The sequence below is a fragment of the Centroberyx affinis genome, unplaced genomic scaffold (genome assembly GCF_046629955.1).
Source record: "Centroberyx affinis isolate AG114_WGS23_722 - 3 ecotype Tasmania unplaced genomic scaffold, CSIRO-AGI_Caff_v1 ptg004113l_1, whole genome shotgun sequence".
NCBI classification, from domain to species: domain Eukaryota; kingdom Metazoa; phylum Chordata; class Actinopteri; order Beryciformes; family Berycidae; genus Centroberyx; species Centroberyx affinis.
This window is the reverse complement of record NW_027281889.1, coordinates 36,654-62,190: the sequence shown is the minus strand read 5'-3', so window position 1 is coordinate 62,190 and position 25,537 is coordinate 36,654. Positions and strand designations below refer to the sequence as shown.

General features: G+C 40.4%; 1 protein-coding gene across 1 annotated transcript in view; it reads left to right on the top strand.

Annotated features, from left to right (window-relative positions):
- Positions 1-972: 972 nt before the first annotated feature.
- The window catches only part of LOC139663742 (calcium-dependent secretion activator 1-like), a gene marked incomplete at its 3' end in the record, with an annotated part of 57,213 nt that continues 32,648 nt past the window's right edge, over positions 973-25,537 (top strand). The window contains exons 1-3 of the mRNA XM_071542465.1: positions 973-1,290; positions 23,503-23,583; positions 25,051-25,284. Of these exons, the coding sequence (XP_071398566.1) occupies positions 988-1,290; positions 23,503-23,583; positions 25,051-25,284 (618 nt within the window). The remainder of the gene's footprint in view (positions 1,291-23,502; positions 23,584-25,050; positions 25,285-25,537) is intronic.

Sequence of the window (25,537 nt, the reverse complement as noted above, 5' to 3'; positions counted from 1 at the left end):
TACTCACTGTATTATTAAATACTTTTCCTGTTTCCACTGTAGGTCATGGCTGGAAATTTGATGATTAAGATGATTAAGTTAAAATTGAGATAAATAAGAAAACAGCCAAAGATTTTCCGAAAATCAACAAGGGTACACATTCCCCACATTTAACAACTTGGGTACACAGATCTGAAAATAAAATTCCATACCTTTTCCAGAATGCATACTGATAGTTTCCAGCTAACAACATCGCACACCATGGTACAGATGACAGATCGAGGTCTGGTCCCCAGCTACATAGCAGACCTTTCAACCTTATGTGCTGCAGCATAGCCTGAGGTCCTCTGGCAGGGTGATCAGCTGGTAACTAAAGGTGACCGAGCCTTTGCTGTCAGAGCTCCGAAGCTTTTGAACAGCCTGCCTGATAAGCTCAGGCTAGCCAGTTCAGTATCATCTTTTAAATCACTTCCCAAAGCACATTTATTTCCTGAAATTACAATGTAACCGGGCCAATCAGGGACTGCGTCGTAGTTGATGATGTAACTGGGCCAATCAGGGACTACATCGTAGACGTGAAATACAGGCTGCCGCTGGCAAAACAGTAATGGCGTCTCCCGAAGCAACGAGCGGTAACGTTAACGTTAGTAGAGTAAACACAGCCATAAGTACAGTTATTGCAGAAATAGACTCAATAACAACAGGAGACGCCATTACTGTTTTGCCATTGGCGGCCTGTATTTCACGTCATCAACTACGATGCAGTCCCTGATTGGCCCGGTTACATTGTAATTTCAGGAAATCGAAGTGGGCGGCTAGAAGTCCAGACTGATCCGTGGAGCGAAACAGAATGTGAGGTCACGTGATCAGGATGGTCTTACCGGGCCACACTTGTACAGGAAAGCGTTTTTATGATGCTCTTTCATCCTGCCTGTCTCCTTCTATTTTGACGCAAATATTTGAATCCATTGACCTCAGGTGTTCCTGAAAAGCGACCGCGTGTGCCGGATGGTGCAGAGCGGCGGCTGCTCGGCCAGCGATTCGCGGGAGGTCTTCAAGAAGCACATAGAGAAGCGAGTGCGCAGCCTGCCGGAGATCGACGGCCTGAGCAAAGAGACGGTGCTGAGCTCCTGGATGGCCAAGTTCGACACCATCTACCGAGGCGAAGAGGATCCCAGGAAGCACCAGCAGAGAATGACGGCCAGCGCCGCCTCGGAACTCATCCTCAGCAAGGACCAGCTCTATGAGATGTTCCAGCAGATCCTGGGCATCAAGAAGTTCGAGCACCAACTCCTCTATAACGCCTGCCAGGTCAGTTCCTCACTATAGTATATGCGTAACGTATGTCCCTTTGCAGTTTGGGCGTGTGTGTGATGCATGTTGGTATAACTTTCTACTGTCCTTAGGTTAGTCAAAAATGTTTTCGGGCAGTTGCGTTTGCTTCGGAGAAATTGTGGATAATTGTGGAAATGGCGAATTTCTGGATGTACACTTTACCTTAACGAGACCCACTGGAGGGCAAGCAGCAGCTGTGGTTGTAGTTGGACCTGTAGTTGGACTGTAGTTGGACCTGTAGTTGGACTTGGAGAAAAATAAAGGTGCGAAGTGGAACCAAAAATGGCTCTTTGGAGTGATGCCATAGAAGAACCAAGGTTATTTAAAGAACCATTTCTCCACTCCTTTGTCCATCTGCTCTTGTATAGCCTCATTTGCAATTGCACGATATATACTATGGAGGGGTTTGGATATTTTACACATTTATGCCATCACCCACCATCCAATAACTAAGGATTAAGAACCTAGTAGTAGTAGTAAAGTTTATTTATTTATTTTATCTTTTAGTTTTTGTGGTTCAGTGATGAGTTTTAGTGATTGGAACTTTGAGTACTTTTATTATGTTTGTCTACTATTTGTGTTGTTTCTAAAATGTGTGTCAAGATGAATGACTCTACTGCAAACCAAATCTACCTACAGGTACAAATAAAGTAACCTGAACCTGAACCTGAACCTAAAGAACCATATATGGTTTTAGGGATATCTTAGGGATATTTAAAAGGTTCTTGAAAGGTTCTTTGGGGAACCAGAAATGGTTCTTCTATGGCATTCAAGAACCAAGGAACCATTTTCAGTTCCAGTTCACACCTTTATTTTTCTGTGTGCTGTCTGTCCCAGCTCCTACCTCTCGGGACCCCCTCAAGGCTCTTAGGCGTATATCCCACGCAGTATGAAGTTTTCACTTAAAAAATGCTCAACAAATTACCTTAGAGGGTAACACTTTACAATGAGGTACACAAAAAATGTGCGTAGTTACCAAGGAACGAGTAAGGAACAAATCAGGAACAAACTGCTAGTTAACGAATAGTTAACAGGGAGTTCCTGATGACTCTGAATCAAGTACTATATAGTACATAATGACACGTTACTTAAGAACAGACTATTAGATACCATGTTAATGAACCAGTATCTAATGATTAGTTCCTGGATATCTATGAATGCACATAATGACCACTTAGTTAATGTATCGTTCCTGATTAGCTCTGAATAAGGTACTAAATGGCATGTAAACAATAACAAATCATTACTTTCTTATTACCCCCATATTAGTAACTATTTTTGTGTCCCCTCAAGTAAAGTAGAACATCATACTGAGTTGTTATTAGGGAATGCATCATTACTTCATGATTATCTTACCATTAGTTACCATTTTTGTGTCCCCTCAAGTAAAGTAGTGCATCACCCTACCTAACTAACAAAGGACTACTAGAGTTGTTCATGGGTATGCATCATTACTTCATGATTATGTGTACCTTATTGTAAAGTGTTACCAATTAGGGTATTCAAAGCAAGTCCACTTAGGCTGTTGCAGGGTTACAAAGGGCAGGCAGAAAAATGACTATGTCCCGACTAGCCTCTTGTTACAATTTGTCAATGGGGAATGAAACTATCTCCCTCAAGTGTGAGTGAGCAAGGGTGTTAAAGTAGCTAAGTACATTTACTCAAGTACTGTACTTAAGTACAATTTTGAGATACTTGTACTTTACTTGAGTATTTCCATTTGATGCTACTTTATACTTCCACTCCACTACATTTCAGAGGGAAATATTGTACTTTCTACTCCACTACATTTATTTGACAGCTTTTGTTACTTTTCAGATGGAGATTTGACACAATGGATAATATAACAAGCTTTTAAAATACAACACATTGTTAAAGATGAAACCAGTGGTTTCCAACCTTTTTGGCTTTTGACGTCTTACAAAAAGCAGTGTGTAGTTGGGTCACATTTCAGATGTCTATGAGTTGTTAACAGCTCCACCAAATAGTGATTTTTCCCTCTAAACCTCACATGGTTTCATTTCAATAAATGTTCAAATGATCCAATATTTCAGCAAAAATCAAAAATTAGAGAAAAAGTCCAAAAACTGAAAACAGATTTGTGTATTGAACTTTGTTTTTTCTTCTTTCCTCTCCCATTAATCATCTCACGACCCCTCAGATTTATCTGGTGACCCTTTGGAGGGGCCCGACCCCTAGGTTGGGAACCACTGGATTAAACTAGCTAACTGTATATAAAGTAGTTCAAACTAGCTCCACCTCCAACAGCTACAACAGTAACATGCTGCTTACACACTGATGCTTCAGTATTAATAATCTAATGATGTCATATATAATAAAATATCAGTCAGAGGGACCAAACCACTACTTTTACTTTAATACTTTAACTAGGCTGCATTTTGCTGCTAGTACTTATGTACTTTTAATTAAGTAATATTTTTCATGCAGGACTTTTACTTGTAATGGAGTATTTTTACATTGCTGTATTGGTACTTTTACTTCAGTAAAGGATCAGAATGCTTCTTCCACCACTGTGCAAACCTCTACCACAGAGTTTATATTTGGTATTGCTACAGGTAGATTTGTGTACCATCTTAAAAGTGAATGTAAAAAATGTGAAAAATGTGTAATAGTACAATATGTACTACCGTTGAAGCAAAAGAAGCCCAGTTCATCTCCAAGTCAACTCAGCAAGTCCAATTTCTTCACATGCAGAATAGAACATTAGGAGAAGGAGAAGGATTAGACGTCTGTAGAAAATTGCTTCAGGTTCTATGGAATGTTGGATTGCAGGAAAGGTGGCTCTTTTCAGTGTGTGACTGCCTTCCATGACAAAAGAGAGAGTAGCAATCTGTGGGGGAGGAACAATAAGACAAGTTTCTATACATAGATGATTTGCTGTGAAAGCCAGGTATTACATCGGCTGGAAAATGTGGTGCTGGATGGAAAATTAGTTATTACAATATATACAGTGTGATGATAATAATAGGGCATGGGATGGATAGCTTGGATGACTGGTTAAAGTGAAAGGAGGAGGTGGGTGAGGGAAAAGAGAGGTTGATGGGGTAATAATGGTGTCCAGCTAAAGGCCAGTTGAATGGGAAGTGGTGAGTGGAGCTTGGAGATGGGCCTAGGTAATCAGCCAGCCCTTTGTCAGTGCTCCATCCACCATTGTTAACCTTGTGGGTGGGTGATGCCTCCTTTTTTCCTTTCTTTTCCCTTTTTTTCCCTGCAGCAATGGCTAAGGCTTTGCATTGCTTCAAAAATTCCAACATTTTTGGTCACCAAGTTTCTTAGCATCTGCAAAAATTGGATCATGAACAATATTGTGTGCTAGTATGCAGGGGTGTCACGATTCTCCAAATCCACGATTTGATTTGACTTTCGTTTTTAAGGATTCGATTCGATTCGATTTAAAAAAAAAAATTTCAGCACTGACGGCTATGCCATTGTTAGACTATCGAGTCTTGATTTGTAAAGATCAACAGATCATTGATTTTATGCCCTGACAACTGTCATTTACATTTTCAAATTCTTCTTTAAAAAGATGGTATCAAGTGTGATATAACGGCCACATTTCTTTTTGGAATGTACCACACTAAGGCCATGTGGTCAGATTTTTTTCAAAGTTTTTAAAAAAAACACAACTTTCCCTTTAATTTGGTACCAAATACATGGCAAGGCGATTCAGGGCATCTCCTTACTTCAGTGTCAACATTCACAGTATGACAACAAAACAGATCCCTCCTATCTTGGCTAACGATAAGCTTTCGAAATACATACAAAACCTCCAGCGCTTCAGCCCACACAGTAATAAGATCAGACAGTAACAGTCGGCAAACAAATATGGAAAAAGTCGCCATTATATGGATAAAAGTCGGTGCGACCCGGTCAGTCCTCCTACCGACTTTTCGGCGCACTGCCTCCCAGAAAACAGCATCCGTCTCTGGTGGTGAGAGCCAGGTAGGTCCCGCTGTTTAGTGAAGGTCAGGTTCTGTCTCACAGCACAATCTGACAGCTTCTAGAAGGTTTTAAAAGCGTTACGCTTAGCCGGCGAAGCCATTTTTAGATCTACTGGTGGAGTACGACTAAACCCGGGGAAAATCAAACGTCTCAGTGTCACCAGATATACAGTATTTTCCGGTTCCGGTTCATCGATGACAACTTGTAGTATATATATAAAACAAAGCTGATAACTTGATTTTCAGTTTTTGGTACATTTTAAACGATTTAAAAATGACGGGTGCTCTTGGGTGCTATAGTGAAATATAGAACGGGCGCTCTCTAGCAGCTACGCTGTGTCGTCATTGAAATGTTGGGGTTTTTTTTTTCTTCAGACGCCTGCAAGTAGGCAGGGGTGGAGAGAAAAAAAATACTGGGAGAATCGCGAACCTGCTTGTGATTTTGTAGGTTGAAATCGAACGCTCATTTCGATCGATTTTCGATTTAGAATTGAAATCGTGAAACTGTCATATATGTTGAAATGATTTTGATAACGTCCCTTTTTGGCCTCTCTTAAAGATTTTTATGTAAAAACACGTGTCTGTATTCAAGATTCAAGATTCAAGAAAACTTTGCACCTTTCTAAATCACAACATGTGGCTGCAACAGAGAAGAGCGTCTCATCCCCACTAATTGAGATGCCATTGCTCTATTTACCCAAATTAAACTCTGGTGTCTGGTATGATCAGCAGGAAATCTTCTCGGCACACTGGAAGTGATGATTCAAAATGTAGTGAAATCCAAAAGTGTCTCCTAATGTCTCCTAAAGAAGAAATTGTGCAGTTTAATGACGTCATTCTACATGATTTCCTTCAAACTTTCAAAAAAGTCAAACTGTCGTCTCCGGCTGCCACCAGGGGGCGCCAAATGCGAAGTTGCCAAGTGCAGCTTTAATTTAAAAGAATCTGTAATTGATGACTGTCTATATATGTGAGCATACCTTGGATTAAGGTTGTAGAATGAGGGATTGTCTATACAAAGTCAGAGCTGTCTTTTATGCATTCTGGGCAAATTATATTAACAATGGCACTCCTATATTGCTTAAGTCATTGCCACAGCTCTGTGTTTTCCTGAGAACGCATGGGGGCATCCTTTTCCTTGTAACAGCAGGTCCATGCAACCGCAGACTCCCAGATGCTTTGTCAAAAGATGCTCTACTCGGAACTGTAGAAAAAAAGAGAGTGGAGGCTTCTCCTCTTTGCTCCCCTTGTCATGTGCAATTGCCATTTCCGGAGTAACCACTCTGAATTAATGAGCTGTAAGCTGAGAAATCTGCTACTGTCTGTTGTAATAGAGGAGTGGAAGGAGAAGTGGGGGAAGGGATAATGCGAGGTCTTGTTTGCTATGGCTTGGCTGTTGCTCTCCATTTGCATTTGTGATGCTGCTTTGCAATGAACAAGTTCCTGTTTTGATGTCTGCCATTTTCATTTGATATGTCTGCTATGTCTGCTACTGTCGAGTAGGGCTGAAAAATTAATCGAAATTTTATTGAAATCGCAATATGGCCTACTGCAATTTTCAAATCGCAGGAGGCGCAATATTTGTTAAAGGTGAAATGTGTCAAAATACCATTTTAAATGAAATATTGTGGTGCTGCAGAGATGTCCTGGCCTACACATCATATTCTACTGACTTAAGAAAACATCTTTGTTTGATACAGATCCCCGCAAAAAATCACACCATAATGATTTTAATACGTTTTTCAATGAAAATGAGAATAATGATGTAAAAATGATCATCCTCTCTAATATCGCAAATCATATCGCAATTGCAATATCAGTCAAAATAATCGCAATTCGATATTTTTTCAAAATCATTCAGCCCTACTGTCGAGATCCATCCAACAGCTGCACAGTGTCCCTGCTGGGCAGCCACCAATGCAAAGTGTTATTTCAATTACTGTAAGGGAGCAGCGGTATTCCTTCTTCTATTAATCCTGCAAAGTCTTTGTGTGTATCTGCTTTGTCACTGAATTAATTGGCAACAACTGTACACCTTGTCTAAATTGGCTTGTTGGACCACCATACCCACACACACACTCTGTGGAAAAGCTTTGCATAACATATTGCTTTAAAGGAGAAATGCACACAGCTATTGGCGATGTGCCTTGCATTCCTCGGGCAATTTTGTTGTTTGGTGGTGTATTTTTCTTATTCCCTTGGATAAGAAATGAAACTGAAATGAATGAAACTGTACTGTGTGTTTACAAAACTAACTAAAATAAACTAAAATTATAGAGAAAATGTCTTTAGTTTTCATCTTTGTCAATTTATTTCATACATAAGCCTAGTATTTTGGGTGGATATGAAATCTATCTATCACATCTCACCCCTGACAAATACCCCATATTACAAAAAAAGACTAAAACTAACACTGAAACTAATACAAACTAAACTAAAACTAAGCATTTAAAAAAAAATAAAAACTAAACTAAACTAGCAAACCCGCTTTAAAAACTAATTAAAACTAAACTTGAAAACAAAAAGTCAAAATGAAATAAAAATAAAAACTACTGAAAAATGCAAAACTATAATAACCTTGGTAACAACATACGTCCCTGTGAGTTCAGGCAGGATGTACAGTCATGACAATAAATTGGTCTGTTTTGGCTGAATTGAATTCAACATGCTCGCTTAGATTTGTGCCTTTAATACCAAATAGAAGTATATTAATATGTATTGCAATAAACAGCCTTAATGACAGGAGTGTTTCCTAACTGAATGAGTCATTTGTTTTCCTGTTCTCGCTGCTGAAACTAAATATTGACTAGGTGCAAGAGATGCGCTCTGTTGTTTTCGAGACCTAATACTCCTTGGCTAATTAGGGGCGATTGTAATCCAACAATACCAACTAATGAAGAATAAAGGCATATGGTTACTCTAAAATTCCCTCACTTGGACTAGAGATGGCCATGATTTTTGAGCTTAGCAAAACTAAACTGAGCTGAATTCTATGTAAAGCCCTTACAAACGCATGAATAACCACTAACAGATGGCTCGCCGAGTTGTACCAACAATGACACGACGCTAAATAACATATTTTTACACGCGTCTAACACATGCACGCCATTTGAAAAAGGCTTACATTCCAAATACGCAGCATATGAGGTAATCCTTTAATCCACATTGCCAGCATGGAAATCCCTCCCCTAAATGAGATGCTTGAAACATCCTTTTGCCACCCGAGCTTAAGTCTTGGCTTTGACGCCGATAGACTAATGCAGTGTGTGTAACCTGCAGACGACCCCGGTTCAAACCGGTCAGTCATAGAGCAGGTTAAGGCAATGTTCGTGTCACGGGGGTAAAGGTGAGGACCCAGACGCAGACAGGCAGGGAGAGGCTTTACCAAGTTAACGAGTTTTTAATAAAGAACTAAGGTAAAAGTACAAAACCAAAACACAAAAAGGCACAGGCTGGCAACAGGCAAAAAGGGAAACCAAGGAATACAAAAACCAACCTGGCCAGAAACAAGGCAAGACGAAGAACACTGGGAAACAGGAACGGAGCAGGAACAAAGCAGGAAGACAAAACAGACGAACTGAACCAGGAGCGGGTGGAAAACCGGGGTAAATATACTGTGGGGATGGGTGATTAGCGATGAAGTCCAGGTGTGTAGGTGAAGCAGGAGCTGGGGGAGAAAGGGAGCCACGCCCACACTAGACACTGACAGACCAGGAGGCGGAGACACAAAGGGAGGCAGGGAACACGGAGAAACCCCAAAGGAACTCAAAGGCAGGTCATGGCCGAACCATGGCAGTCCGGCTGGAATAGGTCTCGCCTCTTGCCGTCTCCCACCTATATGGCTCCGGTCAGATGCTTTCGAAGCAGAGCCAAGCAAGAGAGCTCCCCCCTCCCAACGCATTTCATAGCAAGACGTCGCCCTCCCTCATTAGGCGAGCGACTGTTGTCTGGCCCACGCAGCGAAAAGAACGAGCCGGAGATTTACCGCTGAACGTCTCTATCGCTAAACCCAAGTGACATGCAAACACGGCCTATCAAAGTTCACGTGCGCTCGCCTATCGATATTTGAATTTAGATGTGCGTGTGTGTGTGTGTGTGTGTGCTGAAGCCGTGTCGGAGGTGCCATTAGCTGCACGGCGAGCGCCTCAGAGGAGCAAATGAGATGATTGTGTTTTAACAGACTACACACATAATAAAAAAAAAACTGCCGCTGGGGTCAGAAAGCGAAGCCCATCTCTTTTGATGAATGTGCCTTAGGCAGTAATGATGGCCTGAGCCAGGAGACAAATTGAATTGCGGGCCACAGCGGCGGATATGTGCCCTTAGTGAGGGAAGAACAGAGTGGGTGTTCTTCCTTTTTATCAGATGGGTTTTTTAGCCATTACGGCCGCGGTGGAGTCAGCCGCCGAGTGTTCCTCCACTGAAAGCCTCTAATTGGTCCGAATAGACTGGAGACTACACAAAGCATGGCTGCCGCGACCATGTTGTTCTCCATTACTCCGCTAAGCAGCTGGTTTTTTTTTTTTTTTTTTTTACACACACTAGTTAGTCAGCTAGATCCACACTGAAGTTGGAGACAGGAATACGTGTGAACTTTTACACATTTAATTTAAGGCCAAGACGCAGTTGCGAAGGCTTGAAACTTTTGCCTTCCACAATATTTTCCGCTTATCTGAGTTGCGCTCGCGAAGGTCTGAACCCCCCCCCCCCCCCCCCCGCCCCCCCCCACCATCGTCCGACAGCGTTCTCTCCACTATCCGGGGCCGAATCCGTAGCTTCTCTCATTGGCTGACTCGCTCCCGCTAAAAATTCTCTCCCGCCTGATTGGGTATTCATGAAAAGGGAAACAACAAAGGGCAGGACATGTACTACATTTAATAATCACAAACACAAGGACACGCGCAACGCGGTCTGCCGTGAAAACCCTTCAATTCTTTGTGCATACATTTGCACTGATTACACAAATGGCAGAGATGGGGCCAGATAGCGTGCAATTGTGCATCATCAAAGACGCCGTGGCTAGCGTGGTCAAAACAGAGACCTTGAAAGCTTTGAAGTACACCTCCACGGTTAAGCTCTGTGTTTGGCCTTGTGTGTGTGTGTGTGTGTGTGTGTGTGTGGGTGTGTTTTGTTGGTCGTTTCAGGTATCCACATTGTAGCGTTGTGTCTCGTTGATCATGTACTTGTGCGTGTGCATTTGAGTCTGTTCCCATGTACTTTCAACTCTTTTGTGAAACCTTTCTATGGGTGGGCACACATGCACGCACACACACACACACACACACTCCCCAGTGCCCTTTATCCTCTCGTATGTGGTCGTCATGGTGACTGTACACACAGGCAGCCCTCCTCCTCCCTCCTCCTTCCCTGCCATGCCGACAATGTCCCCTTGTCAGAATTAAGGGCAAGTGATTGCTTTTCTTTTAATCGCATATTAGGGGTCTGGCCTGTTAATCCATTCCAGAGGAGATAGCGGCTCGTTTAAACCGACAGAGGGAGAAGAGGAGAGGAAGGGGAGGGGAGGATAGGAAGCAGGGGGGACCGTGGAAGGAAAGATAAGGGACACTGAAGAGGAGAGAGGATGAGGAGGTGACAGGAGAGCAATGAGGAGGTTATTAATCTAACAAAATGTGACCATATCAGTATAATTGGGAGAGGATAAACACACCTAAACTTAGGGCTGGGCGATATGGTTGAAATCAATATCATGATAATCATAAGGATTTTTCTCGATATCACGATATGGTTCATGTATGCAAAATCACGTTAAATAATCAAATTAATGTTCATCTCATTGAACCAGATGGTGATGTTAGATGTGGTGTCAAACAAAACTGAAATTTTCAAATAATATTCCTACCATACCTCATTTTATCAGAGTTTTTAAGTAAAATTTGCTTGTCATCATCAATTTAAACAGCAGAAATGTGTGTCACGATATCAAAATATCTTCATATCATCACGATATGATTCCACAAGACGATAAACGATAATATCAAATTATCGCCCAGCCCTACCTAAACTCAGTTCACCCCCATTTTATATTTGTTACATACTGTGAATCTTTATGAGATCCATTCATAGTATACATCATTGTAAGGAGAATCAATCTGATGTGGTCTTTTCAGGATCGGAAGTGTCTTGAAACTCCAGTGGGTGAGAAAGTGAATTTTGAAAGCCAGAAATCTTAGCAGCTGCCCAAGTAATTGCTGAGTCATTGGTATCAACCTATCAACCCCCACAGATAGATTATGCTCATTTTGTGCTATGGGACAGGTGTTTAACAAGTGTTTATCACAGACGGTAGCGTAAGGTGACCGGATGTTTTGGAGCAAATCCAGGGGTATTTGTGGTTCAGGTGATTCAGTGATTTCAGTCCTGTTCCCGATCAAATTTATATAAAGCTTTATATAAAGCTGTCATCAAGTTGATCGGAGTTAGTATAAGCAAATAACCTACACTGTTTTTCAGTGAACTCCCACATCCTTTGCCAATTCTAGTACTGTCCGGATGGATGTATTGTATGTACATATTTGTATTATGGATCGTTCGTTAAAATCACCGTCATGCGATGTAACGTTACTAAATTAAATTGCCAGCGTTGTCATGCGATACTAATCCTGTCCGGACAGGGCTATGTTCATTCTGGATGGGCTAAAATTCATGAGGTAAAAACGACCAATCACCAAGACATCCTCTGGTAAGAGGGGGAAACCCAGGGACAGCACCAAATCCAGGGACTCTCGCCTAAACTAGCATGGTACATTAAAAGTTAAGTTACTAATATAATAAGAATAGTCACTTATTGTTGCTGTTGCACCCTGTAACAACGCATTATGTAATAACACCGCATTATGTAATAACTCGACAAAATGTAATAATTTTTCACTTCATTATGTAGTAACACCCGCATTTTGTAATAATCGCAGTAAAAAACGCAATAAATAAAATAATAATAAAACGCAATATGTAATAAATTTCCCCGCATTTTGTAATAAATGTGTGTGTGTGTGTGTGTCTCCTGACATTTGTGTGTAGCAGTACTTTTTAGTATGTAGCAGATGTTTGTGTCAGTATAACACTCAGTGTCGTACAGTTTCTATGTCTCTATGAACCCTCAAGTACAGTTTCTATTAAGCTGAGGAATACAGTGACACTTAATGTAGTTTTGACCAATGAAAGATACTACTAATCTACTGAACTAATAGTATCTTTTTAAAATGAATTTTGAGTCAGTATGATTCATGCTAGAATGCATAAAATAAACATTGTTGTTATAATGTTATAACGATTTTTATGAATGAAGACATCCATTTTGGTTGGTTATTACATAATGCACCATATTATTACATTTTCATCAAAAAAAGTGCAACTCCCATATTTTGTAATAGCCACCGCAATATGTAATAATTTATTACAAAATCTGGGGAAATTTATTACATATTGCGTTCAGGCTGTGTATTACAAAATGTGGCAGATTATTACAAAATACGGTCGTTATTACAAAATGAAGTGAAAATTGATTACATAATGCGTTGTTACACACCCCACCACCCTCTCCAACACAATGGTTAGAAAACAAGCACGGAATGGGCTGAGGGAATGTCGATGGGGGCCGGAATTCCATCAAGCAGCCCATTCATTCTCGCTCTGCTCTTGTTTGCCACAATCCATACCTGTAGATGAAAGAGTGAACAAACTGGTGGCACTGCACTGAAATATTTAGGTTGGCAAAGATGTGTGTGTGTGTGTGTGTGTGTGTACGGGTGTGTGTGCTTCAAAAAAGACTGCCGAGGAGCCAATCGGGAGACCTGTAGTCATGACAACGGGCTCAGACAGTCTCGTGTTTACCAAAGCAGAAACTCCTCCAAGCCAGAGTTCCTCAGCAGAAGAACCTTGCTCAGCTCATTGACCCAAACAGGCCACCTGTCCCCATGCATGTCCCTCCAGGCACAATGTCCTCACACGTCTCTCAACCTTCACTAAACCCTAGGTCGCCTAAATAAGTCTTTAAATCCTACCTCAACACTAAACCAACCTCCACTCAACCCAAGCCCAACTACTACCCTAACCCGAAACCCTGCACCCTCCACTTAGCCCTACGTTAACCAACCAAACCTCCACTTAACCCTAGCTCAACCAAAACATCCTTCACTAAACCCTTCCTTAGCTAAAGAAACCTCACTAAACCCTTCTTTAATTAATGAGACCCTTGCTAAACCCGTCCTAACTAAAGAAATCCTTCACTAAACCCCTCCTCAGCTAAAGAAACCCTCATTAAACCCCACCTTAACTAATAAAACCCTCACTAGACCCTACCTTAATTAAATAAACTTTCACTTAACCTGACCTTAACTAAAGAAACCCTCACTAGACCCTACCTTAATTAAATAAACTTTCACTTAACCTGACCTTAACTAAAGAAACCCTCACTAAACCCCAACTTAACTAATAAAACCCTAATTAAAGAGTTCCTTAACTAATGAAACTCTCACTGAACCCCACCTGAACTAATTAAACCCATACTAAACCTTCTCCAAACTTCATTCCAAACTTTCACTTAAAGGATAACACCGGTGTTTTTTAATGCATTGCTTACCGTCAACAAATCCTATGAAAATAACAAAATCAACAATGGGTTTGCTCTCCTCCCGTTACTTTCTGACTTCCCACGTACCGTTTTTAGCCTTCAACCCGGAAGTCATTGGCTCCAATTGTAAGCTAAAAACCTTGAAACCCAGCTCACAAAGACATAGTTTCCATTTTAAAAATCTCTAACTGTTACCATGAAAAGTCAGGCTGTTGTAGTTATTACCAAATCAAATTCAAATGGGAACAAATTCTTCATTACGCCGGGGACTATTTTCTGTGCTACGGAACTACTTTCCTGAGATAGCAAACATGTTTACAGCCGGCTTATTAAGTTGTTTGAGGAAAAAGTCGGCCGACCCTACCTACTAACATGATTCTACCAGCCTGCCCTGGTTACATGAATCACCAAAAGATGTCTTCTGATGCATTTTAATAGCTTTAACACATACTTGATTGCGGTGATAAAAGCCAGTTTCCATTTGATATGATTGGGTTTATCATGGCCAACACTGCAATTGCAGCAGTGGAAGTGCATGAAGAGGAAGAGATTTTCTCAGCTGTTCTGACAGATCTGACACACACACACACACACACACGCACACTACACATAGGCGTGGACAAGGTGTTGAATATGTAAAGCTTAATTAACATGTTGGTTTTGATTGACTGTCATCGGAATAAACGTTTTCACGCACACGTCCGGATGTATAAAAGTAAACTTGTAGTAGTGAAACTCTCTGAGTGTTTCAAAATCCCATTCTCACTCAATTCGCTGTGCTCTGTCTATGAAGTGGCCTATGAAAATCCAGAATTATTTCCGCCGACACACCATAATAGTTTGGTTATTTATGTGGATAATGTTTAACACTAGAAAGCCATTTTCAATTTTAAGTTCCTCCAACACTGAAAATGCAATTTTTTCCTCCTTCCAGAACTTCTCAGAAATATGAGAGCTTTAAATAGCTGTGTTTTTGTAATTCTAAAAAAAGCCACATAGGAAATGGATACAGGCGCTTTTTGCAATTTGCATAAAAACCCCTCTATACCGCTGCGTTGGTATGTGTGAATGCACGTCTCTCTCCTCCGGTTTTCCGGTGCATTTAAACCTGGATTTGATGCATTTTGCGCTCCATCCGGTTACAGTACAATCTGATCACCCAGGAAGCATTTTAATGCCAGGTGGAAAGGGGGGGGGGGGTCACAGAGAAGTAGACAGGCAAGCTGAATACTTCCACATCATCTCCTTGAGGTTATCTCAGGCAAAGCAGAGCCTGCAGCTTTGAGGATAAAAGTCCAGGCTCAAGTTGTTTGATGGAAGGCTCGAATGGACACTTTGATGGCAATGAAATCCTTTAATTTCCATGAGGAAAAAGAAAAAAAGGAAAAAAAAAACATACTGTGTGCCTTTAATCCGAGACACTAAGCATATTGTGTTTTCCTATGCTCCTTTCTATATGGATATCAGCGGGAGAACATAAGTTACAGTGCAGCATGGGCGTGCATGAACAGTATGGTTTGGCACGCTTTTTGATGTGTACGTTCTCTAGTGAATATCACAGTTTGTGTGTGTGTGTGTGTGTGTGTGTGTGTGTGTGCGTGCGTCCCCTGTCAGAGCCAGTCTGCCTGGGAGACGACAGTAATTCAAACGTGCTCCTCGGTCGGTGGTAGCAGCAGGGGGGGGGGGGGTGTTCAGGCAAGATGTTAATGCAGCCAGTGGGAGAGAATCAATGGCGAGGACAGAGAGGGGTAAGAGGGTGAGGGAGGGAGAGGGAGAAAAAATGACATTAGTCTGTCTGCATCGACTTTCTGTACCTATCTCAGTGTTTCCCACACAATTCCAATGTATTTCAGGTGGTCTTATATTCTCTTATAATGTCAATATATAGGCTAATATCAATAAAGTATCCCATTACCTGGATGGCTGAAAACGTATCTAATGTACTCCATTTTAAATAGTTCCATTTGTCAAATAAATACCTAACCTGTATATATCTAAAGTAGGCTACTTTGTGTCAAAGATAACAGAACTTAACTTAAAAAAAAAAATCTCCCTCATGAATGTGCAGTGGGAGGCGAACAGACGGGTCCGGCGAGAGAGCGAGTGAGCGAGAGAGAGAGAGAGACAGAGACCGAGCAACAGAGAGAGAGAGAGAGGGGGGGAGCGACAGAGAAAGCAAGCGAGAGAGAGAGCGAGAGACAGAGAAAGAGAGAGAGCGCTACACGCAGATTAAATAGTGAAAAAAGTAAAGTCTATGTGTGGGAAACACTGTACCTGTTCACTTTTCTACTCATCTATCTGATTCTCTACATGCATGTGTCTTGGTTACCTACCTATTTACCTGCCTAATTAGTAACTACCTGCCTGGACACCTCATGCACATATATGGAATTCCAATAAAGCTGATAATTTCCTATTTGAAGTACAGTTTGATCCAAGGCAAAATAAGGAAAGAGATTTAAAGGAAAAATCAGCCCAACATGTCTTGTGGCTGCATTGCATTCTGGTCTGTTGAGGCTCCTGTCGGTGGAGAAATTGGTCTCTCTCCTCTTCTACGATGGATTTCTCCCTGTATGATTGTTGAACGTCTCTTGGTGCAAAACGGCGGCTCTAGAAAGAAGCCCTCGCTCTTTGATTCTGAGGGACTGACACCAAAAGAGAGAAACAAGTTATACAAAGCAAAAATGATGACAACGAGACAGTTGGCTTTTCCCTAAGTCTTCTTCTCAGGCTTTTTTTTCTTTTAATTATTTAACATTTCAAAATATCTATCACTACCCATTTCTGCAAATAGTCCTTGTATTTTGTTTATCTCTGCTGCCATTTGTCTCATTTGACAATTATTTTATTATTTCAACCCTAACCCAAAAAAACAGAAATGTCTGTTTACGTGTTCTGTATCCTAATCTTCTCATCACATTTTTTGCATTCAGTGCATGTCTTGAGCTCTAAATGATATTTAAGTGCTTAGTTTTCTTTCTCAGATGAATCTCTGTATAACACAGGCACATTAGCTTCTATTCCAAATGCAGATTATGAAAATAGACCATTGCAATAGGGATCATGCTAACATTAACCTAAGGTAAGTAAATGAGAAACATTTGCAACATAGGCTAATCTGCAGTAGCAAATGCAATTTTAAATGTAACCTTCTGAAACATATTATAAACTTACTTCTTTCAAGTATTATTACATGTAATAACAGTGGTGGAATGTAACTAAGTGAACTAAGTAACTAAACTCAAGTACTGTACTTAAGTACAATTTAGAGGTACTTGTACTTTACTTGAGTATTTCCATTTCATGCTACTTTATACTTCTACTCCACTACATTTCAGAGGGAAATATTGTACTTTTTACTCCACTACATTTATTTGACAGCTTTAGTTATTAGTTACTTTGCAGATTTAGATTATTAATACAAATTATAAATCAACTAATAAATTATGATATATTTTGATAGGTTAAGCTACTCAGCAGTATATAAAGTAATTAAAATTAGCTCCACCTTTACCAGCTGCAACATTAAAGTGATGAACACATTAATGCATCAATAATTATAGTCCAATAACATGATATATATGATTCTGCATAATGACTACTTTTACTTTTGCTACTTTAAGTACATTTTGATGCTAATACTTTTGTACTTTGACTTAAGTAAGATTTTGAATGCAGGACTTTTACTTGTAACAAAGTATTTTTACACTGTGGTATTGCTACTTTTACTTAAGTCAAAGATCTGAATACTTCTTCCACCACTGCATGTGAATATTCTTAAGAAACAGGAGAAACATTTATAAATGTAAGACAACTGATACTAAGAATGACTAGTCGCTATTTTAACAACACGCTTCTGTCTGGAAATATCTGACGTCTAAATTTGGCCACTTATCCATGAGAATAAGAAAAATACACCAAACAACAAAATGGACCCAGGAATGTAATCCAATATCTGGTTTTAACAGAATTAAAATGTTTTAGTGTGGATTTCTCCTTTAATCTGGCGTTTTCTTTGTGCAGTGCTTGGTTACACAAATGCATAGGCACAGGTGTATATGTTGGTACAGACACACGTGCACTCGCACGTGCACACACACACACGGATTCTCTCGCACCATGGTGATTACTGTCCTCATTCCCCATCAGCAGCAGCTAAAATTGCTTTATCGACTGCAGTGAAAGCGAGTCTCTGCTGGTTTGGATATGAGCTTGGCCTCAGTGGCTGGATTTTGTGCTCCATCTCATAGTCACACATCACATCAGCATGGGCTAAATGGGACTGATGGGTATTGCTTACTCCAGTCAGTGCACGTCCAATGCACTGTTCGGTTATACATTTGCACTATCCATGTTATGGGGATGATTGGTGGTGGTCATACCTGTTTTGTGCGGCTGTTGCTTCTGCACAGACCTTCAGTGTGTGGTATTGCCGAGTAAAATATAAACTTTACTGTCATTTAGAACAGTGATTCTCAACCATTTTCATATCAAGGACCCATAATTTAGTCTACATTTGGGCCACGGACCCCCATTTGATGAGATTTTGTCTCTCGAACCCAAATCTGAGAATATTTGTATTGTTAGATATGATTTTGTCCAGAATCCCATGACTGTCTGTATTGTAGGTAGAGAGATAACAGAGAAACTATGATCAACACAGTCATTCTTCTACATTCTTTAATTGTGTTCACTTCTTGTGAATTAAATAATGGTGAAGTGATCAATTTGCTGGGGACCCACTGGAATCCCCTCAAGGACCCCGGACCCCGGACCCCATGTTGAGAACCACTGATTTAGAACTCACTTATTACCATGCAAAGTATCATGCGCACTCCGTCTCTCTCACAGGTTTTGGTATATTGCCAAAGGACTTTTATTCTGAAGGGCTACGTGAACTGTGTGTGCAGCAGCATAGAATCAACGCCATCAGTCATATTATGAAGTAATTACTCAGTAACGATTGCCTCACTTACTATATTAATGTAGTACTGGTATGCAAATTATTACTTGTCACCAGAAATGACATGACATTTATCTGAGAAATGACACATTGTAATTACAAATAGTTACTCATTATTACCAGAAATTACCATTTACTTTCTGATAATTTTGTGGCAATTACAGAGTTAGTACCGAAATGAACATCCAGACTGGACAAGCTTTCCAGGTGGAATTAAAAAGGTCTTAAAAAGTATTAAATTGGCTTTTTGAAACCTGCAGATACCCTGAATTACCTTTTCTGTCAGACATATTCTTAATCTGACGTATGTTGCCTCGTGCCTTATGTAATGGCGGTATTTTGTAGTTGTAGCATAGTTCAATTTTGTTCATCTTAAAATGTGAAACACTGCGTTATTGTAATACTTGCTGCTGCCTGCCCCCCTCCTTCCTATGTAAGCTTTTGGATGGCTGTTCCAAGGAATGCCTCATTGTCCCATAGGGGGGCAGATGGGAGAGGAAGCGTGGGCAGAGAGGGCCAAAGAGACAGGGGGCAAAGAAACAGCCTGCTGCAGGAGGAAGCCAGGAACAGGTTTAGCTAAGGGACAACCTATGGTGAACAATATGCAAGAAGACAAACCCCTATTACCTTGTGTAACCTGGATAAAAGTATTCTATCTGTTCTTACAAGGTCTGTTATATTGTACTTCATTGTATTGTATTGTATTCTGTGTGTGTGTGCGCACTACTTTTAGACTAGCTTGATAAACGTAAACTAGACAGCTTGATGAGCTGCCAATAAGTGCTAATTAAAAGCTCTTTGTGATGACTTTTTTATGACATTCACAAGCTTCTATGAAACCATCAAGCTAACATGAGACTCTGGAAAAGCCAATTCTTTTTTTTTTTTTTTTTATATTTTTTTAGGCATGTAACAACGCATTATGTAATAACACAACGAAATGTAATACATTTTCACTTCATTATGTAATAACACCCGCATTTTGTAATAATCTGCCGCATTTTGTAATAAATTATTACATATTGCGGTGGTTATTACAAAATGCGGGAGTTGCACTTTTTTTTATGATGAACATGTAATAATACAGTGCATTATGTAATAACCAACCAAAATGGATGTCTTCATCTGTATACGTTATATTTTTAACAATTAAGCTAAATTAAACTTCCCAGATATTAAATTAGACCGCCGTTATAGTTGACTCTGATCTTAGTCTAAATAGCATAAAATATGCTATTTGCATAAAAGAAACATTGTTGTTATAATGTTATAACGATTTTTATGAATGAAGACATCCATTTTGGTTGGTTATTACATAATGCACCATATTATTACATTTTCATCCAAAAAAAAGTGCAACTCCCTTATATTGTAATAACCACCGCAATATGTAATAATTTATTACAAAATGTGGGGAAATTTATTACATATTGTGTTCAGGCTGTGTATTACAAAATGCGGCAGATTATTACAAAATGCGGGTGTTATTACATAATGAAGTGAAAATTTATTACATTTTGTCGAGTTATTACATAATGCGGTGTTATCACATAATGCGTTGTTACAAGGCATTTTTATGCTTTATTAGATAGAGACAGTGTGAGAGAGAGAGGGGAGGACATGCAGCAAATCGGACTGTAAACAATGAGCGGCACACGGAAGAGGAAGTCTTGGCCCGGAAACCCCCAAATATTGGCCATCGCCCCCAGAGTCTATTCTAGGGTGACCACATTTTCAAACCCTCAAACCGGGACCCTTAAGTGTCCCGCACGTTCATGCACACACACATGTATGCGCTTATGCACGCACCATAGGCGTTTTCATCAGGATGGGGGACAATTATTTCAGCGCTTAGCACACCTAGTGATGCACCTTTCAGCACCATGGACAGAGCCTCAGCAAACCAAAAATCATGTTTTGTCTCCCAAAATCCACCAAAACATTCAGACGCGTGGTGCATTGTTTATGTTTTTTGATTGGGTTAGGTAATAATGAGCGGGACAGAACATAATAAACATCTGTGTAAGCGCTGAAAACAAGTATAATACTATTATTATTATTTTAATTGTGGTAAAAACCGGGACAATTTGGTAGTGAATGTTGAAAATTTTGAACATTTTAGTGTTTTACAGATATTTGTCGGGACTCGGGACACCCATCTTGAAACCGGGACAATCCCGGACAAACCGGGACGTCCGGTCACAGTAGTCTAATTGTCGTCAGACCGATCAATCTCGGACTCAGGTTTAGGATTTAGATTAGAATTAGGATTATCTTTAGGTTAGGTTAAGGGTTAAAGTCAAGATTACAGGTTAGGAAATGAAAGTGCTCAGTGAAGTACAGTAACATAAACATACGTGTGTGTGTGTGTGTGTGTGTGTGTGTGTGTGTGTGTGTGTGTCCAGGCCAGTGCTGGGGACCGGAAGGGACACATTCCTTCCTGCTCATCTCCAGATGGCGAAGCACCCCCGCCGCACGCACGCACCCACCCACCCACACACACACACACACACACACACACACACAGAGTGACAACAGAACATTAGTCTGCTCCAGCCCCTTGTTAATCAGCAGGCCGGGCTGCAGAGGGAGTATTGATCCTGCAACCCGGGGGAGAGTGGCTGATGAATTCCACATGGTTATCAGATTGATTCCTGCTCCCGGTATCACTGTGGCAGCAGCAAGGTCTCTCTTGGCCAACTGGAAACGGACCGTATTGACAGATGGCCGCAATAAAACCCCCGAGGGCATTCTTTACTGTGATTATGGGTACAGCGGGCCTGTAGTGGAGGGGAAAACCTGCCCAAACTCAGTGTACCCACCTTTTTAAGCTCATAGAAATCTTTATGATGTAATTCATAGTAAAAAAAAACAAAACAACTGCTGCGTAGACCACAACAGAAGCACAGATACTATGGTCTGCACTCAAAAAACAGGTTGCATATTCCCTCTTCACATTCTTTTATTCATTCAGGAGAGAAGAAGATAAGACAGACGGCCTTCATGAGAGTTTTTGAGTGCGGATCGTAGTGTTGGTCCTGGTTCATTCATCAGGGTGTCTTAAAAAGTATGAAAAGGTAATAAATCAATTTAGTGAAACTGAAGGCCCTTTAAAAGTATTAAAAAGTCTTAATCGCCTTTTTATGAGGTATTAAATTTTGTAGCTATTTTTTCAATGTGAATAGCCTATTTCTCCAAAGAGTTTGTGTGCTAAAAGTTTGCGTGAATTTATTTATTTTGCTCCTCACAACTACTACAACAAACTACAACCGGAAACAGTAATGCATAACCTGGAAGTTAAGAGACGCCCCTCTTGTGCACTATGGAAAGTGAATGGGAAAGAGAGCAAAGCATGCAAAGACCACAGAGATTTTTTTTAATGACCGTGTTGTGTGTGTGTGTACGTGCGTGCATGCGTGCGTGCGTGCGTGCGTGTGTGTGTGTGTGTGTGTGTGTATGTGTGTGTGAGCGTGTTACTGTTATTACTTTTAATAAACCTTGCCTTTGGGTTAATCACTCAATTTATTCTCTTGAGCTTTGTTCCTTCCCGGTCTATCTGCATTCTGTTGTATTGATACAGTGGTCCATAGAAGTTATCGCAAACTAAGACTGTTTAGTTTTGCAATCTCAAAATCAATGTATAGTAAATGTAAGTTAAAGGTGTCGCTAATGTAACCGGTTATAGCTCAAAGTGGCGTTGAGGTCTTAAAATATATTGAAAAGGTCTTGAAAAAGGTCTTAAAAGGTATTGAATTTAACTTCAGGATTCCTGCATATACCCTGATTCATAGTATAAATCATTGTATCAAGTAGCAAACTGATGCTACTTAGTTATAGTTATATGACGATTGGGTCTTGTAAGGGGAAAATGCAAAAACGAATGCTGCACTATGCATTTTTTTTATATGAAAATACACCTGTCTTAGCGTAAATCACAAAGTGATGCATCCCAAAAAATAAGGCGAGTCAACGGCATCCACTAATTTCTGCAAACGTGCAAAATTGCCTATTAATGCATTCATTGTCTCTACTTGCTTATTCCTATTCAGGGTCATTGGGGTCTGGAGTCTATCCCAGCATGCAGTGGGGATGAAGGCAGGGAAACAGTCCATCACAGGGCTAACACATATAGGCAGACATTCACATTAATTCCTATGGGCAAATTGGAGTCTTCTGTACTGGTTTGTACAAAACGTGGGTCTAGACAAAGTCAAGGAGGGACAGTTTGAAAGCTGAGATCATTCTAAATTCAGTGGCAAAATTCAAAACAGCAGTCAATCGATGGTGGCTTGGCCTTTCTAGTGTTATTTTACAAATAACTGGCTGGCTCCAACTGTGATTCAGCGAGGTACCAGGTGCAGCTGGAGACTATCATAGAAGGAACTGTACAGTGTAACGTGTGTTAGTGCAAGTCTATAGAGTGTGTATGTGGATCAAGGTAATGTGCAGTATGTAAGTTTGAATGTATGTCAAATTAAACTGTCATCCTGGTAATTTGTGTCATTTTTAGGTTTTCTGCATTGTTAGAATGTCTTTCTTATGGTTAAAAATACATAATACATATTGTGGCAGTTCTGCTTGAGAAGTGCAATGCAATAGGGGTGTAATGTGAGTACAATGAGTACAATGTGTGTATGTGTGTATGTACTGACCTGGAGTGTGTGTTTCCCCAGCTTGACAACCCTGATGAGCAGGCTGCCCAGATCAGAAGAGAGCTGGATGGACGACTGCAGATGGCTGATCAGATCGCTAGGGTAAAGGACGATGGATGGATGGATGGATGGCAGGGTTCCCACAGTGGCCCTGATGCGAAATTCCATGACTTTTTCTTGACTTTCCATATCAGTTCAAAGATGTTCTATGACCTGAAAATGTTCTCCTTTCCTGGTTTGTGAATGTTTTTCAGTCTGGTTTCCACTCCAGTTTGGCTGAATCCATCTAATGCAATAAATGTATGAAACAAGTCGGACAATACATTCTGCTGTACTCCTGTAAAGTCACTCATTCCCTGATATTCCCTGATTCCCCCAAAGAATTGATGAAGTTCCCTCTCTAAATACCATGATATTCCAGACACTCCATGACCACTGGGAACCCCGGATAGATACATAGATGGATGGATGGATGGATGATGAGCAGTTTTAATCTCATCATGAAATGAATGACTAAAATCTGCGTTCGTAAAGGCCAAAGACTATGAGGAGTATAAATTCGGTCCCATGACTATATTTGAAATCATTTATTTCATTCTAGTACTGACGGAAATATGATGGAAATAAAAACAAAAAACAGTTTTCCAGTTTTTCAAAGTTGTTCTGCCCATTGTACCACATCAGAATGATCGAGCTCTTTCCCTCCAGGGTTTGGAGAAATTTTCTTTCAGTGTTTGAAGGTATTTTGATACAGTACAGCACCTAGAAAACCTAATGTTTCTGACATTGTCACAAAAAAATGACAGTTTCAGCTTAGTGTACAGTTCAGAAACAGAAAAACAGGAAAATGCTTAAATTTTGTAAATGTACTAAAAGAGTGGTGATATTCTTTCTATTCTAAGGCTGAACAGTTGAAGTGGCTGTATTTTTGTTGACTATAATGTAATTATTATAGCTGACTAAATCATTGGGCAGTTTAATCAGTAAATAGTCAGTAAATATACCATGACTAAAATCTGACTACATGTAAAGGCTATTTTCATCAAAAGATCAAGACTATGACTAAAATTAAAAATGAATATGAACACTTATGATGGGGAATGGACAAACTGTGGATGGGTTGACCATGGGTTGATTGACCAGCTTATTTGTTATTCCATTTTTATATACAGTATATTTCTCAGATACTAAATTGACTAAAAAGACCATAAAGTCCTCTTTTTTTTTTTAAACCCTTTTAAACCATATTGGTTTAAAATATACAGTACTGTGCAAAAGTCTTAGGCACCCTAGATTTTTTATATACATTTCTTAGAAGTCTTAGATGTTTATTTGTTTTCTGCATTAGTATGTCAGTAAACTGCTGTTTATTGTAAATTTTTGATATTCAGAAACTTTTAATTTCATTAGTTTTGAAAGCATCTTCGCTTTATGGATTTCTTTGACATATGCCTAAGACTTTTGCACAGTACTGTATATATCTTTCCCAGATCACCATCTCTGGACTGGTTAAGGTAACGTTTGACTCTCAGTGGATCACGCTGATTGACTTCCCATGTCCGTCAACAGGGCGGGAAGTTCCCCAGGTTTGTGTCCAAAGAGATGGAGGCCATGTTCATCGAGGAGCTGCGATCTTCTGTCAACCTGCTGATGGCCAACCTGGAGAGCATGCCGGTCTCCAAGGGAGGAGAGTTCAAGCTGCAGAAGCTGAAACGAGGCCACAACACCTCCATCATGGACATGGGCCAGGAGGACGAGAACACGCTGTCCAAGTCCGACGTGGTGCTGTCCTTCACCCTGGAGGTTGGTGACGTTTTGGGGGTTTTAGCTTCAGATTAACTCCCAGCAAAGCCTGAGAGGAATGATGGGAAAGAGAGAGGTGGGAGTGGGGGACAACCATCATGAGGCAGCTTCAAACCTATATGGCAGTATGACCCCTTTCCTACCTATCAGTATGCCGTATCCTGGGTGATCGGCTTGTAATTGGATAGAGCAATAACGCATCAAAAGTCCTGGTCCCAACGCAGCCGAGATGGATTTAAGATTCACCCAAATC